At 41.4% G+C, this 18034-nt stretch overlaps 1 protein-coding gene across 1 annotated transcript; it reads right to left on the bottom strand.

The window, feature by feature from the left end:
• Positions 1–670: 670 nt before the first annotated feature.
• On the bottom strand, positions 671–15923 carry mmp14a (matrix metallopeptidase 14a (membrane-inserted)). The gene is made up of 10 exons (XM_040141347.1): positions 15503–15923; positions 6037–6185; positions 5672–5794; positions 4718–5025; positions 4466–4627; positions 3796–3935; positions 2944–3082; positions 2626–2776; positions 1682–1797; positions 671–1252 (listed from the first exon to the last, which is right to left on the bottom strand). The coding sequence occupies exons 1-10, from the start codon at positions 15584–15586 to the stop codon at positions 933–935; spliced, it is 1692 nt and encodes a 563-aa protein (XP_039997281.1). The 5' UTR covers positions 15587–15923; the 3' UTR covers positions 671–932.
• Between the last annotated feature and the right edge of the window lie 2111 nt (positions 15924–18034).

The raw sequence follows: 18034 nt of genomic DNA, 5'->3' as shown, positions 1-18034 counted from the left end.
TGCATTAACAACAACAAAAAGCCAAAGTTCTCAAAGGTTAAATGTTGTCTGAACACAAGCAACAGTACAAGTTTTTTGCTTACTAAAATGGTCTAAAGTCAGCAAAATGCAATTTAAAAAATGGGGCTATTTGATCAACGATCAAGCAAACAAAAGACCTGGTGCTGTCGACACTTTTTGGCAGTGCTAAAGAAGTCTGAGGTTTGATACCCAGCCCTACTTAGTGGTAGAAAAAAAAAAATCAAACAAATACAGGCCACATTGCATGGCTGAACTTCAAAACTTTGCCAAAACACTGGATTTAAGAGCAAATGTCATATCGAAACAAAGAATTTCTGAGTAAAATTCCCCCAAAAAAACCCCAATGATTATGACAGCAAATGTATTCCAGAGCAAAAACTCTTAACAGAGAAGAGGAATTTCTGAGTAAATCCAAACCGAAACACAGATTTCAAAATTTTTTTTTTCTGGTGGTCAACCTTATGAATCAGACAGCAGTTCAGCTGGAGTCGTCCAGTTAGAGTAGAGGAAGGGAAGAGGGATGTTTTTTTTTAATACCTGGGATGTGTGAGGGGAGAGGCGGGAGGGAAGTCGATGAAGATGAGTCTTTTATATTTCCCTTCTCTATGTGAGATTGTGGGTATGTTCTTTAATCTCTGAACAGTACATGTAAATAGTTAACATACAAATACACATTTTCCTGATTTCAGTTTCTAGGGCCTTTCTCTTTTTTTTTTTTCCTCTTTTGTGGCACATACAAACCACCCAAAACTTAACACATCGTCCCCTTTCTATCCCCCATTTCTTCTGTCTTTTTCCTCCAGTTGCTCTCTCCCCCTCTCAGTTTCCATCTTCCCCCGGGCCCTCGTTCTCTCTCCCCCTCTCTTTCTGTCTCTCTGTGGCAGTCTGTCAGTCACCTGTCGCCCCTTTGTCTACACCTTGTCCAGGAGGGATCTCTGGCAGTAGAGGAGGCGTCGAGGCGTGCCGTACTTCCTGAAGAACAAAAGCGCTCCCAGAGTGACAACCACCAGCACCAGTAGCAGGAGAGGGATCACCACGGCCACTGGCCCGGCCCCGCTCTGTGATTCGTCCACCTCGATGATGAGAACCTCCTCTTCCCGACCCTTCTTGGGCTCCTCGCTTTCGCAGCCGATCCAGTCAATGAGCACGGACTTAGGGTAACCGGACTCCACCTTCATGTACTGGTTGTTGAACTTCCAGTACTTGTTGGCTTTGTAGAAATACGTGTAAGCTGAGGAACACGGAAAGATGGAGAAATCACAGGTTAGTTTTGTGAGTTCCATTTTTTCAGGGGCTCCGACATGGTGACAACGACAGAGCTGCAAATTATTATTTTCATTATTATCCAATCTGCCATTACTCTTCTCAATGAATGGATTCATCTTTCTGTCTATTAAATGCCGGAAAGTTGTGAAAATTTTCCAACACAGATACCTAAAGCCCACGGTGACCTTTTGAAAACGCTGCTCTTGTCCGACCAACAGTCCGAAATTCAAAGGCATGCAATTTATTATCACTTACGACAAACAAAAGCAGAAACTAAGATATCTTTGGTATTATTGCCTGAAAAATGACTTAAACCATTAATCAATTATCAAAATAGTTGCTGGTCAGTTTTAGTTCAACAATCGTCTCGGCTTAGGGACGGGGAAAAACTTACATCCGTCTTCACTCATGATGGCAGCTTTGACGTTGTCAGGTGCTCCGCTCCACATGCTGATGGGCTTTGGATAGCCACTGTCCACGGTGCGAGTCTGCTCGTTGAAGCGGTAGTACCTGCAAACGACACAGAGACACAACCATTAAAGATCTTAGTTCATTGCTTAAGAAACGAATTCATGCAACAGAGGCAAGGTTTTGTTCCGAAATTTTTTTTAAGACTCAGTATATTTAAGTGTAACTGTATTTAGCCAAAACTAAAAAAAAGAAAGAAAGTAAACTAAATCAAATCAAATTAAGGGCTTTACTTTTTCTCTACCAAAATTAAATATTAAAAATTCATTCACAGTTCAAATTTACAGAAAATATAAGTGAAAATATAGTATAACTGAAATAACAGACTTTTTGGAGGCAGGTCAAAAAGAGGCTGGGGGCAGCATTTCTAAAATCCAAGCTATGGCCCCGGACAGAGGTATTTTGTCTTGAAAGTCTACACAGCCGGGGCGTCTCGTGGCCTATGAGGGTTTAAGATGTTGACTGTGCAATCACAAAGTCTCCGGTTCAAGTTATTTACTGTGTGTTACTTGCATGTGAGCCCTCTCCCTCTGGCCTCTCATTTTCCATCATGTCTCTACTGTTAGATACTGTTAAGATAAATAAAGGCAAAAAAATGCTCCGAAAAATATGGAATATTTAATTTTTATTTGGGGAATTATGCTGCCACTTGGGATGGAATTGGCTCTCAGGTCATTTTGGATTTGAATTAAAGACAGTATGAGTCAAAAGAACTGAAATGTTGCATACTAAATTTCAACAAGCTCACAGATAAGTATATACAAAGCTGACAATGCAAAATCACAGTGGATTTAACAGATCATGTCGTATTTGTAGCAGGTTCACTGTAGTGAGGTAGTGAGGTAAACTCTGAATGGAGGACGGACTCACTTAGTGCCTCGGAAGAAGTACGTCTGTCCCGTTGGCGTGTAGAAAAGAGCGGCATCAAGCTTGTCTTTGGGTAGACCGGTACCCAGGTCTTTCAGGCTCTTGGGGGAATCTTTCTCCATGCTGGACTCGCTGAAAACCCAGTACCTGTCACCTGGAGGTGGAAGAAAAAAAAACCCCACAGAATGATGAGAAGAATGGAGATTGAAAACAGAAAGACTGAAGGATCAGAGGAGAGAGGAGATCAAAGAGGACCAGTCACTGATAGTTAACGCATGAAATTCATCGTCTGGTTTCAATCGAATCTCAGATGGAACCTACCCTTGAAGAAGACAAACTTCCCATCACCCCTCTCGTAGGCGGCGTTGATGTTTGAGGGCAGGCCCTTCCAGAAGTGACCAATGGGCATCGGGTAACCTTGCAACACCTTGTTGTTACGCACACGCCAGAACCACTTGTCCTGCAACGCACGTGGAGTTAGATTAGAGCCATAGTAGAATATATTCCACCGGTGGACATTTTTTGACTGGACTCAAATGATACATATTTGTGCTAATAAACCTAAGAAAAATGCCAGTTCTTTTGAATACGGCACTTTAATACTGTCCTTTAACATATCTTGTGTTTTTACTTTTATCTACTATTCCAAGAGCTGCATAAGTAATTTCGTTAAATGTGAAGGGCTTGCTGCTTCTCTTTATTTTATATCATTATGAATTGAATATTTTTTGGGTTTTTTGGACCTTAGGTGGGACAAAACAGGCACGAAACAATTCATCCAAAAAATAATCGACAGATAGTAATCAAACAAACAATTATTACTTATAGCCCCGATGGATATTATTCAGGAAACTATAGGTAGGTTTTCCTATTAGCCAATATTTTAGAAACAACTACTACTACCACCACTTCTCAATAGCCCCTTTTTTTTGGAAGATATTTTAAGCACAGGTGTAAATAGTAAAATTAAGGATGGTTGAATTCCATTTAGCTGCTTCAGGCTTCAGTTTCAGGGTCGCTGGCATTGTTCATGCCTGACTTACAGGGACACTACAACAGAACAGAGCTATGCTTCTCCTGCTATGACAAGTCCAACTGTCTGCGGTGAAAAATTCGGGTTTCGAGAACATTTGAGAATGTCTGAGGAAAAAAAAAAAAAAGGGTGTCCTGTACCTTAAATACAAACTTTTCCCCTCTGAGGACAGCGATGGTGTCAAAGTGTCCGTCACAGATGTCTGGGGCATGATCTGGCCTTTCGGGGTTGGACGGCCTCGTGGGTCGAGGAGGAGGAGGGGGAGCCCCAGACTTGGTGCCTGTGTTGAGAGACAGAAGTGAGAGAAGGTTAGAGATGTCGTTTGTTGCACTCAGGTTTTGATGCACCCATACACTTATGTGTCACTATTTTGAGCTTTTTATAGGCTTTTTGTCTGCTTTATACAACCTGATCATGAAGAAACAATACTACATTTCAACTGTAGCTTTTGCTGTTGAAATAACAAATAAACCTTCAACTTGGACTGAAGTTGAAGCAAATAGTTGCTCATAGGTGTCATGTGCGTTTCTTTTAGGAAACAAGGTATCCGTTAATCAAGTTAATCAATATTGATAAAAGAAACAGTGAATTAGGCATTAAACACCACCCGCCTACAAGTAAATTTGAACAAGTGGGCTATTCTTGGTTGTTTGGACATAACTTTTTCAGCGATTTATTACATTACATTGCTACACAACATATAATCTCTGTAAAGGATGTCACAAGATCGTTGATGGGGGATTTAATGGGGAACGTCACTGCAAAATACCTGCCGACCAGTAAATTTACAATTCTTTTAGAGCAACCCACCATAGATGGCCTGGATGCCTCTGAGGTCGTCGTCAGGGAGCTGAAAGTTTTCGACGTCAAACCACTGGTAGAAGGGGGCCATGATGGCAGAGGGATCGTTGGAGTGCTCCAGACCCAGAGCGTGACCCAGCTCGTGGACGGCTACCAGGAAAACATCATTACCTTCAGAGGGAGAGAAAGAGGAAGCTTAGCTTAGTTTGTTTCAGTCGGTAGTTAGCTCTACCTTTCGCCCTCTACTCTTCTTTCGCTTACCTTCCTGGTCGGCGGTCCCGGTGGTCCAGGGCTCGGCGAGGTCAAAGTGCGTGTCTCCCCCGATGCCGTGTCCAGGGAAGTAAGCATGAGCCAGGAAGCCTCCTTCGCCGTCGAACGGCGTGCTGTCCCCGTGGAAACCCTCCGCGAAGTAGAGCATGATGTCTGCGTACTTGTGGACCTTGCCTCTGATATGGCTGTAGGGGATCTCTCTGAAGGTGAGCGGGATCACGCTCTCCCACACCTTGAAGGCCTTTCGAATGGCTTCATACGTGGCTTGTTCCCCAATCTTAGGGGTGTAGTTCTGTATGCTGTTGTAAAGAATGGAGAGACGGAGATTTAGGGCCGGGAGGGTTGGAGTCAACTCAAGTGCGAAGGTAAGTAGGCATGTAAATGTCTGTTTACCTGCCCTTTTCAAAACAAAAGTTACTTAAGCCTTTAGCACAAATGTCAAACAGGATAGTGTTTAGTCTTGTTTTATTTTATTTTTTATTTAGGTTTGTATTTAGTGTAAAAATGTTACACTAAATTAAAAGAGCACATTGACAGAAGACACTTGAATTAAGAAAGTTTATAGAAAAATTAATTTGCATTGAAACATTAACAATGTCTTTTTTATTCTTTATTTAGTAGTATTTTGTAGTAAGTTCTTTTTAAGCAAAAATGCCAAGAGTTCAGTGGTTTTCACTTCTAAAATGTGAGTATGTGCTGGTTTTCTTAGTCTCCTATGATAGTAGATCAAAAATATTTGGGTTTTGGACTGATGGTCGGACACAACAAAGCAATTTGAACATGTCAACTTGTGCTCCCCGGAAATTGTGAAAAATCATTAGTTGCTGCCCAAAAATTACCTACAAGTTTATTATCACTGACACGTTAGGTCATATCCACTTGTGAAACTTCAGTAGTTAAGTCAAACCGTTGATTAGTGTGGGTGTGCGGAGTGTGAATTCTGACCTGAAGGTCACCTCAGGCTTGTCCCACGACAGACCCTGCACGGCGTATCTCTTCCTCCTCAGGTTAGTCTTCAGCTCCGGGCCGAACTTGTCGGGGACACCACACCGCGGCCGGTTCATCGCCCTGGCAACAGCAAAATAAAATTCCCAGTTTTTCAACTATGTAAAATATTTCGACGGCTTTGAAGGACACATTTTTTGTGAACGGTAACCTTGCTTTCTCAGACTCTCTTGGTTCATCTTGCAATCTTCCTCAAGTCCTCAAATGACCTCCAGACTTTTGAATCCATATTACGCATTTGACGTGAAAGATGTGAAACCAAACAGTTGTGCGTCATTAAATCATTGCCGTCAATCGGGACTCACTCTAACGTGTTGGAGTCTATGGAGCCGGTGACAGTCAAACCATAAAACCTCTGCATGGCTGCTATCGCTGTTTCGATGGACTTTGGGGAACGGATGGCTTGGGCTCTCACATCACCTGGAGGCAGGTAGCCATACTTCTGCAGCCAACCCTGAGAGAGAGGGAGTGACAGAAAGAAAGGCGGAAAATTATGTGTATTTGTTTAGATACTGATTAATACTTTTCTTTGTGGGATGGTGAATCATTTGTTTTTTTGTTAGACTAAGCTAAACGTGGATAACTCCACCTGAGTCCGCTTATTACTAACTAATTACTACACATGACATGATGATCCCACTACACACAGCTTGACACAGTTTCCTTTATCCATCTACGGGTACAGGTCTGGTATCTTTTAGATAAGCTATAAATAAAATGCCTCGGTATTTGAGTATTTTAGTTTTGGACAGGCTAAATGCTTTCACAGAGCTCTTTTCACTCCATCAAGAAAAAGCTGCTAAGGTAAACACAGACCCTGTTTACCCCAAAATCGGCCCTCTAGACCAACTAGCTGACCATGCGTACTGTAAATATTTCACAGAAATAAAATATAAAATATATTCTACTGATCCTGCATTTTTTAAAACACAAATTACACTGTGAGTATCATTATCATTCACTAAATTTTCTGGATAAAGGAGTACCCAATGTAATGAGAATTAACTATAGTCACTACTGGCATCATGTGCATGCACTGAGCATGTACAAATATCATTATTTTCTTTTATTACTATTTTAAAAATTCCAACAGTGAGGGAGATTTGCTTCAGCAATTGAATAACCTGAAAGTTTTTTTTCCCGACACAAAAGTTGAAACATAAAAATGAAATATATCAAATGTGTAGGATCTTATGTGGGAAGTCACACTCAGAAAATGTGATATTCCACATCGGATGAAGTGGACACGTTTCCATAGTTATTTGTCAAACTAAAAATAATTTGTGTTCTTAAAGAGACATTGGGTAGATTCATTATTGGTTAACAAGCTGCTAAAATAGCCAATATAACTTGTGATTTTTGGATTCACAGAAATCGATGACATTTTATGGACCCAACAATTAAGATTAAAACAGATTAAAACACTTTATGCAAAAAAGGAGGAGGGCATGCTGCCTCGAAAACAACACTGCATATGGCTGCCTGCAGTCTCTCGCACCTGGAATGGCAAAATCAAAATCATAGGTCACCTAAACCCTAAAAAAAAAAAACCAGTGTAGCAGACTATACAGATGTTTTGGTATAGGACTTTATATTTCCATAAAATACAACATGCTTACAAAAAGACAAACAACTAAAATAATTTGGAAAAAACAACAGACTAGGCTTTTAGCTGCGAAAATATGACGAGGAGGCTTTTATTTTATACTAGGCACTTATTAGGAGTTGTGCAACGCATAATTATTATTTACTTCTTTCTGTTTTATTTTCTTTGTGAATTTCTCAGACGGCTCTTAGTCAGCTGTGCCAGAAACAACTGGAAAACCACCTGAAAATATCTTAGAAAACATCTTAGTCAACAAAAAACAGGGGATCGGCCACTTGTGTGAACTTGTGGGTGTTCAACTTCTTCCAGTCATCTTTCAGGCCTTGTTTGGACCTGCCGCTCTGAGCTGAGATGTGTAATAGGGATTGCATGATGAATCAGGGAGACAAAGGGCATTTTGTGCGCCAAGCCGACTCGTTAACCTGCAATCCTTCCTCCACAGCAGACACACTGTGGTAACTCAGCGGGTTTTATTTATTGTCTTTTCTTAACGTGACTGTGACATTATCCTGCCTACAAAGTAACTAACTAACAACTAACACCAAGTCCTCACATGTCCCCTGATTTATGCTGAGCTTGTTACGGGAAACTTTGTTGTGGGGTCATGAGGAGGGATGAGAGAGGAACTGAAAGCCAAATCAAACACACAATCCGAAAACACTGATGTCATTTGAATCACAGTGACCCAGAACTCTGTCTAGACTATCGCAGCCAAAGACAACTGGCGGTCATAACGCTGGAAAAAGTAACATTTTCAGCAACTTCTGGACTCCTCAAAGCTTGAGTTTAAGCTCTTCCTGCCGCTGTCTCTGGCTGTCCCCCTCCTCCTCCTCTCTCTGTCTGTCCTCATGTCAACCAAAACCACCACTATTTATCTTTACACATGAAAGGCCAGGCTATTCTTTCCACTGTCTGCTGCTGGTGGTCTAAGACTGTTAAAAGAATAGTTTGACATTTTGGTCTTATTCCCTTTCTTCTGGGTGTTAGACGAGAAGATTAAAACCACTCTCACGCCTCTTCATTAAACACACTGCTATAGCCCGGAGATTGCTTAAAAATTCTTCTTTTAATTACCGAGAAGAGGATTGTGTTACATGAATTACATATTTTTGCTTTAAACCTCACTCATTAACATGTTATATCTAGTTAAAAGAAGAAAAACTAAAACAAAGCGACACCTCGTAGGTTTACTGGAGGTTTAGGTGTAATTGAATGCCGCACTTAATTGGTGATCTTTCGAGGTACTGGTAGGGACATTTTTTTAGCATTGTGCAGAGCCAGGCTAGCTGTGTCTCCCTGTTTCCAGCCTTGATACTGAGCTGATCTAACTGGCTGCAGCTGTAGCTGCATATTTAACAGATATATCTGTTGCGTGAGGGTGTTATCTATCTTCTCATCTCTTGGGCCCCTTGTCGGGATTGTTGAGGCTTAAACGCATCTTTGAGTGTTTGTTTCCAATTATGTATCTGCACACACAGAGTTAACACACATTTTCATCTCCACCACAAATTAAGCCAGCGGAATAACCCCAAATTCCTTCGTTAGCGTCATCTAAACCTCAGATATCTCTCTTGTTCCACCATTAGTGCTGGTTTTCTCTTCAAGCCTTCCTCCGACAAGTGAAGGGAAAAGCAGGGGGAGGGGTGGAAATGGAGCAACTGGGGCAGGACTACCTGGCCATATACTGCCTGCACACACACAGCTACTGTTAGTCATGTGGTGGGCAGAGAGGCCAGAGAACAAGGTTCACTTATGAGGACCTGCTGAGAGGCAACTTATCCCCCTTCTCTCCATCTCTGCATATCCCCCCTCACAATGTCTTCAAGATTTCTCTGGATTATTTAAGCATCTAGTTAATTAAGTTTATCCCCTGACGCTCTGTGAGTCAATCTGCCTCTAACACCAACCAAATTTACTCTCTCTGCCTCTCTGCTGAGTGCTGCTAGTGTGTCCTGTGGCTCCAGTGTGGTGACGCGTCTGCTTCTATAAAAACACTCCCATGAAAAGTCTCCCCCACACCGTCAAGACCTCCACTTCTCTCGTCTAGTCCCAAACTACTCCACACACCACCACCGCCACCTCCGGTTGGGACGCCAGGTATCCCAGCACACACCCCTCCTCCCTGGAACTCCCAGCAGCAACCATCAAGGCTTCTATTTATTGAGACTTGTACATGGCTGGTATTGTTGGCCTCAGGGTAGCTAGGTAGCTCACTACACAGCCATGTGTGGTCAAAGGGCTGGCTCCTGGTTTGGTAAACACACCCCTGGCTCTGTGTGCAGTGTGTGTGCAGTGACATGAGGTCTGAATGTATAATGCACAGACAGTGAAACACGACTGGCATGATGTAAATATGGTGGGGGAGGTTGCTTCTGCGTGATGTATCTATTGATTCTTTGACCCTACTGTGACCTTACTGCCAGATGTAGAGCTGAAACAATTAATTAATTGGATTTTCGACAATCTAATAATCATTTGTGTAATTTTTATGCAAACAAAGGCAAACATTTTCATGTTCCTGCTTCCTAAATGTGAGGATTTGCTGCATTTCCTTGTCTTAAATTCTAGTAAACCGCATATCTTTGGGTTTTGGACCACTAGTTGGACAAAGCAGGCAATTTGAATATGTCACTTTGGGCTCCAGATTAATTGTGATGGGCCTTTTTAAAAAAAATCTTTTTCAGACATTTTATAAAACAATTACAGATTAATACATAGCAAAGAATCATCAGTTACAGAACGGTGAATCAACTGCAAAGTAAATTAGATTTGCATGTGAAAACTTTAGTAGTAAAGCCGAATATTGAAAAGTAGAGGTTTACTGATTGTTCCTTTTCTAAATTTTGCCCCAAGTAAGATAATCAGCAGATTAATTGAAAATTAAACAACTGTTATTTGCAATCCTAATCCTATGTACTGTATATTTTGCTGATAATCAAGCGGAACCCCCATTCTTCCCACTCTCTGTGCAACGTGGGCAGTTTTTCTATGCTAGAATGCTACCTGGCCCCAGATTTTCTGTGTGGTGATTTGAATAAACTAATAAATTTTGGGAACATGCGACATATAAGCACAAAACTGAACAAATAAAGTTTTTACAACTAGTTTCTGACACAGGCATCCTTATCAACCCTGGACCTCAAGATCAGGTGGTACAGCGAGGCCCAACTTTTAAGGCCCCTAGTAATGTCAGGCGGTGTTGTGCCTCAGTGTTGCATATTCCCAGGTGAACCCCAGCAAGACTCGGGCTCTCACGGCTCCTGGAGCTCTGTGGTGGCAGGGCAGTTGCTAACACTTGTAATCCATTCTTGAAAAATGGTTCTGTCTCAATGTCCCGTCAGCCGTCACAGGGCACATAAGGTAGATGCTATCTATTGCCACACGCTCTGGTTTACATTCGCCAGACTGACTTCTGAAAAGAAAAGAAAAAAGGATGACATTTTCATAGGAAGCAAAACTGTCATTGTGTTTGTAAATGCATCATGTGGGCTTTTGTCTATTTTTATGCAACATCTACTAAAATGAACAAGAAATTAAATAGGAAATCGGATGTGACTTTGTGTGAAGAGCTGGGTTTAAGTTTGTTGTGCTTATTTGACCATGTATACATTTTGCATTGCAGTAATCTGTCCGTTAAACTAGGCCAAAGGCCATTTGTTCTGTGTACGGCCAGGCTGCCAAGTGTCAAAACACTATTTGTCGGAAACTGCCCTTGGAAACATCCACAGTCTTTTAATTATAAAAACTGTTTTTTCTAGCTTTGTAAATGAGTTGGATACTTAACTTCCCGTCTTTAAAATCTCCCCAGGACAGAGGGAAGGAAAAAGGACAGACAAGAGGGTGAAGTACAGCAGGCGATGATCTAAAGTGCAGAGATTCATTAAGAAGGAGAGGTTAAGACATTAGGAAGGAAGAGTGGTAAAAGAAAGGCAGGGAGAGGGAAGAGTTAGGAGTATGGCTGAATTTAAATTTGAAGGACTGAGTCAGATGTTCCTCTCGCTCGATGCCAACGGAAAAAACAGAGAAATCTGCTCATGAGGGGCTGAATCTCACATCACCTTCGCTTCTTGGCTTCTCTGACTCAGTTAGCACTCACGCCAGCGCCATGTGATATTTTTTCTACGTTTACATTTCTACTGGGTCAAACAGGTCAAATGATACGATCACTGGATGGTTTTATTCTGCTTAATGAAACCTTATTATACTGATGCCTGCCAACGTTACACTGATGAATACCTTTAGCAAACTCTTCATGGCACTCTTAGGCTACAAATTGCAGTTTTGAGGTACTTGTAATTTGTGAGTATTTGCATTTTATGTTACTTTATACTTCTACTAAACTACATTTCAGAGTGAATCATACTTTTAACTTCACTAAACATGAAAGCTGTAACTACTAGTTTTTGCTGATTAATATTCTATACACAAAATATATAAGAATCTTATAAATATGACGCGTAGTTAAATAATAAACTGTCCTTAAGGTATACTTATATACTTATACTTCATTAATATGTATTACATCATTTATTTATTATTATAAATTATTGAAAGGAAGACTTTGAGTTGCCAAGCTGTTAAAAAAAAAAAATGCATTTGCCTGGTAAATCCTGCTTTGCAAGGATCCATTCTGCATAATGAGCACTTTTACTGTTGATTCTTAATTGCATTTTACTGATGAAACTTATGTGCTTTAACTAATGTAAAATGTTTGAATGCAGTACTTTTACCTGTAACGCACTATGTTTACATTTTGGTATTGCTGAATACTTCCTTTTTCCCCATTAAAGGCATATTTCGGGCGTTTTCTCTTATCTGAACTGAGGGTTAAAGGATAGAGGATGTGGTAGGCTGTACAGGTTGTAAAGCCCTTTGAGGAAAATGTATGATTTGTGATTTTGGGCTTTATAAATTGACTTGACTTGAATTTGTCCAACAGTTCAATTCATGCAACCTCTTAGGCTTCTGTTTTGCAGCCACATTAGCAGTGGTGGAATAAGTATTTAGACCCTTTACTTGAGTAAGTAGCAATACCACAGTGTAAAAATACTCAATTACGCAAAAAAATGAAAAAAGAAACAGTATTAGTAGCAAAATGAACTATAGTATCACACGGTAAAGTACTCATTATGCTGATGAAGATCGCTAGATGCAGTTGAAAGTTCCAGAAAAAGCTAGTAAGTAGACCTTGAGCTGTGATTGTTTTTGCCATTTCTTTGAGTTTGGTTATGACATTGATCATTGCCACAGTGCATTGTATCCTATAAGATACAGTAGTCATTTATGTTATATGTAAAATCTTAATCTATGAAGTAGAAATTGACGGATAAATCTTGTGTGGCAAAAAGTACAATATTTCCCCTCTGTTGTAGAATAGAAGTAGTTAAAATGGAAATACAAGAACTCTACTTTAATAAAGCACCTGAGTAAATGTACTGAGTTACTATCCACTAACGTCTTTCGCAGGAAATTGGCTGAGTCGTTTTACTGGATTTCAACTTTAGTCAAATCCAACCAGCACCTGAGACAAAAACCGTTAAAATGTAAATCTTGGTCAAAACTGTGGTAGAAATCTATCTACCTTGACAAAAACTCGCCACTCTACACTTACTAACGTCATGGTGGAAAATTTTTCTCTCTCTTTGATGTCCTCTTTGTTACCAAGGTGGGCCATTTTCCTTAGCCGCAGAGCAAAGATAAGCTCGCTTTCTCCCTTGAAGTCCATCGGGTTCTCATTAGGGCCCAGCCAGCTGAGTATTTTTGACATTTCTTAAGTGACAGCCGCGGCCTGTCAGAGCAGCGTGCACCAGATCTTGAGCAAGGCTCTTCTTTGATGCTACATCGACGGCGACTCCAGTCGAGATAAAGAGAACTGAACCCAGATGTGCTTTGACCAGATCTGTAACCCTCCGTTGGGATCACGAGACGTGTGTCTCCAGATGGCACGGGGGAAATCTCCAACATTTCTTTAGCCAGCTATGGAGAGATCCTGTTTTAGATCCTGTTGTTTTCATTGCTGCCCACTTCCTTTGCTCACAAGGTCCAACTAAGCATTTTATTTAAGTGAAAAAGTTTACATAAGGAAAAAAACAAAAAAAGAAAGGAGAATGAAAACAGATGCGGGAAGGTGCAGAGGCACTCGACTTCCCCAGAAGAGGTTTCATTTTCAGAGACTAGCTGAAGTCTTATTTCTCTATTGGTGGATCTTGGATCTCTGCATGGACTCCAGGGTTGAGTTTGTCAAAGTGAAGTCAAAGAGAGGGATGTTCAGATGTTGAGCAACACTGATAAACCACAAAATTCTGCTTGCTCAATCCTCCTAACCCCCTAGAAGCGAGCTCCACCGACCGTACTTAGACATTTATGTCAGTCGGTTGTTATTTTGTCTTTGTTTCTCCCGTCTTTGCTGTTCCAGTTTAGTCTACTTTCTCCGCACACAGACAGCGCATCGGGCTATCTGTTGATCACAGGGTTCATATGCAGCTCACAGGTGATGTAATCCTGAACCCATAATTTAAGTTTATCCTCCTTCTGCATCGGGACTGACTGGTATGTCTGACAGCACCACCGCACCGTCTTACTTTGAGATAAAACCGGCTACAAAACCGGTATCAGCAGACAAGACGTTCACTTTTGATCTGATGTGTCCCACACTGAACCCCGCACCGAGGGTCACTATTAGCTTAGCACCGAAGTGAGCTACTGCTGCAGTGATGTTAGAGGCATTATCCTACGGCTGCTAAAGACGACACTGCAGTAAACCGTCCGTGTTTTCTCACTTTGTTTACAGACATTCATCACTGCGTCAGTGTGTTCGCCACAGGGGGGCAGCGGCCTGTGGCATCTCATAAACTGTCTGCCTCTGAGTTATCCACCACGTCTGGCTTGACTCACACGCCAGCGACTTGTGGTCAGTGACTAAGGTCCTCCTTCGCTCCTTCATGCATCCCGTACCCTCTTAGCACAGTATTTCTTTAGTTTTTTTTTTTTTTACCCTACAGTTATATCTAATGGACTTCTTGCTCTTTGAATCAATTTTTCTGTGGAAGCCGGCTATTTGTGGTGCATCCTGTCTTTTACAGGGAAACACCTTGTATCTGCGGTTCCTGACAGCGGGATCGAACGTGACCTGATACTCATGTGGTGCTGTAAATGATCGCATTAAACACCCTCTACGTTTCGGCGCAAGTATGACCACTGGTTGTTTTTGATGCTATCTACAAGTTGAACTGGAACGTTCAGGGATGAAGGACTACCTTTAGAGCAAATCTAAAATGGGCCGAGACCGGAGGCGCCCAGGCTGCTCCTACCCAGTCATTTACAAGGAGGCACGAGGCCTGATGACAAAATATGTTGTTTAGATGAGTTACATTGCACTTTAGTGTCTCCAGGCCGGGGTTTCGCAGCCTGACCCCTGGGGCCTAAAGTCTCCCAGATGGAGTGCCTCACGTCCAGCTCGTTGTGAGGACAGACCAACTTCCCGACCTGCTGTCTGTGCAGTCTACAAAGGCTGATGAAAACCATTAACCCCCTCCCCCATACCACCACTACCCCCTCTTCCTCAGAACAAAGCAGCTTTAACTGGGGTTTTCTAAACTGTACACTGCCCCTGCATGGCTGGACCCCCCCCCCCCTTCCTCCTCCTTCAAAAGCCAGAAAAGTTTAGACTCATGACATTTCTTCTCCTGGATCAGGTTTCATCTCTTGTTACTGCTTCTACTCAGATGGACTCTTTAAAACAGTTCCCGGTAGAGAAAAACAAAAGTCAGGGGTGCTGGGGGGAGGGAGAATAAACACGGAGGGAATATAAACAGTTCCTCCCTTGCTGCTGCAAGATTAGATAAAACCTATTAAACATTGGAAAGACACTACAGATAACAGCAAAATGAAATTCCCTGTGACACAACAAGGGGCTTAAAAATACAATAAAGCTGTAAAACGGATTTTCTACTGCAGAATCTAGGCTTCACATTGTAAGTGTACAGCAAAGTACACCAGGGTTATTGTAGAAAACTTTTAATTATGAGAACCCCAGATTTAAGAAAATGGATGCATTGGAAAATACACGTTGTCGACACATTATAGCACGACACGTTGCATCTGTGAACAAATCCACCTCTGCATGGCCTAAAGTAAACGGACCCCCGTCTCGCCACGCCACTTACCTCGGCTTGTAGTACGTTGGCGGTGACGGAGGCAAAGCCGAAGCAGCCGAGACCACAGGCCAGGGTGAGGAGCTGGGGCAGCATTCTGGTATCTGCAAACTACCGCCCCAAAAAACCAGAGTTGAGAAAACGAACCGTAGACACGAGTCCCGCCGTCCTGACAGCAGCCGACTTAGGAGGAAGGGGAGGGGGGCCAAAACAGTACCGATGCAACTCCGTTATGTTTAAAAAAAAAACAAAAAAAAAAACGTGGCAGAAAACGTTGTCGTGTCCGCATGGACGCTCTGAGGGCAGCAGACGACTTTCTACTTTCTGCACGAAAGCGACTCCTCTAGGGCTGAGCTGAAAACCGCGAACGAGCTAATATCATCAGGTGGCTGTGACAAATGTTGTGCTGCTGTTGACTAACGCTTCATGGTTCGGCTTCCTTTCCTTTGGTGGGATGTCTGCAGAGTGTGTGGACGTGGTCAGAGAGAGAGAGAGAGAGAGAGAGAGAGGATGGATTTTCCTCTGGGTCCTCCCTCCAGATGTGCAGTCGTCATATTACCTCAGATATTACCAGAGCTGGAAACAGTACTGAGTTTCTTTTCTAAAGACTTAATCACACAGTATGGAAAATACTTTATTGCACGTAAAAGACACGCATTCGAATTTTTACCTAGTAAAAGTACAGACGTTTTGGCAGAAAAATGTACTTAAAGTATCAAAAGTAAAAGTAAATATGCAAAATGGAACCATTCAGAGTGTTATAATTATTACTCTTATATTATTGGAATATTATTAGTGGTGCATTAACATGTAAAAGGAATCTCAGTGTTGTCAGTGTGGACTTTTTAACAACAATTTATACTGGTAGGTAATTTTCTGCATCAGTGCATCATATTTGATAAACTAATCTTGTGTTTTATATGCCCAACAAAATCTTAATCTGACAAGTAACATTACAGCTTTGAGATATTGTGGACTAGATAGGACAATATTACCTTTTGAAATGTGGTGGAGTAGACGTATAAAGTAGTGTACATTCTATATAATCAAGGAAAGTACTATTACCACAAATACGCACAAAAGAACAGTACTTTCTGAGATGTCCTCGTGATATTTGTGCTAAAGAAGGAAAGTTTCACTGTGCTTACTTTGAGTTTAAGATGTGTATGAATGAGAGGATTTTGTGAACACAACTAGTTTGGAGCCAATCCTAGTCCGATATGCAACGTACACATTGAAGCCTCCAGTGCATATAAACTGAGACTGGATGTAGGAGGCATCTTGAGTCGAGCACTTACACTTTTGAAATGAAAAATATGTGCACATTCACAGATTCTGGGTTTTTCAGTGAGAGAGGAGGAGTAGATCCAAATGTAATTTTAGGAATTCTTAATGGGGTTTTAGAACTTTTCTGTTTAGAAACCACATTAGACACAAAGAAATTTTTCAAAGCACAACAGTGCCGGAAGAAGTACTGAAATTCTCTGTGAAAGAACTAATAAAACAATCAAAAGGCACTCCAGTACAATTTAAAGTACTCCTTCTGCAGAAGAAGGGCCAATGTGACATCATTAGATTTCTTTAAATACACTGACGCTTCAAATGCACAAGTTGCATTTTACTGGTCTAACTGGTCAAAGCAGCTAGTTTTAACTCAAGGTATTTTATATACATTTAGGTATTTTACTCCAGTGGTTCCCAGCCTATGGGTCGGACCCCCTCCAAGGGTCACAAAATGAAAATAGAGGGGTCAGGAGATGAATAATGGGGAAGGACAGAAGGAAAAAACAAAATTCTGATACGCAGATTTGTACTCAGTTTTGTTGAACTTTGTGTAATCTTTGAATTTTTTGTGAACTATTGGATAATTTTACCTCATTTGGCCCCAAATTGCTATTTAAAGGAGAATATCTGAAAGGTTTACAGGGGCAATCTTGGTTTTATCTTAGACACAGACTTCGCAAACATGACAAGGGGCCTGATCTACTGTTTTGTGAGGGGTCACCAGCCAAATCGTTTTGGGACCCCCGGTTAAATTTAAGGTGGAATCGCTCTTTGTTGGGAATGCTAGTAACTCACTGACTCCGAAATGTGACAAGGAGCCTGGACTAGACACTGGTCTTCTGTAAGCCTAAATGTCGGAATGTATATTACAACCTTATCATATCTTATTCTTTTCAAAACAATTAATTTGAAAAGTAACGAGTTTAATACATCCAAGAGCTCCACAGATTTCCACAGCCTGTGTCAGCATATTCAGATACCTTCTTTTGTCCGACCAGTGGTTCAAAACCTAAGGATTTTTGGTTTAGAGTTATAGAAGACTAAGACACCAGCAAATATTTACTGTACTGAAACACGGCGCTTGAGTAAATTTCCACCATTGCTTTTATACGCCTTAAGACATGAATGATTTAAGTGCAGAATCTGAATATTTCTTACATTGCTGGTGGAAGTTGGTGGAGTAGAAGTGTAAAGCAATATAAGATTAAAATACTGTATTCAAAAGAAATTAGCACAGTACTCGAATAACTGTACCTACTC

This window comes from Xiphias gladius, chromosome 12 (genome assembly GCF_016859285.1).
Source record: "Xiphias gladius isolate SHS-SW01 ecotype Sanya breed wild chromosome 12, ASM1685928v1, whole genome shotgun sequence".
In the NCBI taxonomy this organism is placed as follows: domain Eukaryota; kingdom Metazoa; phylum Chordata; class Actinopteri; order Istiophoriformes; family Xiphiidae; genus Xiphias; species Xiphias gladius.
This window is presented reverse-complemented; position numbering and strand designations above follow the sequence as displayed.

Bases quoted from the DNA above. Each gene is read 5' to 3' on its own strand.
- mmp14a (XM_040141347.1), bottom strand. From the start codon at position 15,586: ATGCTGCCCCAGCTCCTCACCCTGGCCTGTGGTCTCGGCTGCTTCGGC. The intron at 5,026-5,671 runs GTCAGAATTCAC...TCTTTACAACAG, and splicing joins AAGCCTGAGGTGACCTTCAG to CATACAGAACTACACCCCTA. The intron at 2,777-2,943 runs GTAGGTTCCATC...TTCCACCTCCAG, and splicing joins GAAGTTTGTCTTCTTCAAGG to GTGACAGGTACTGGGTTTTC.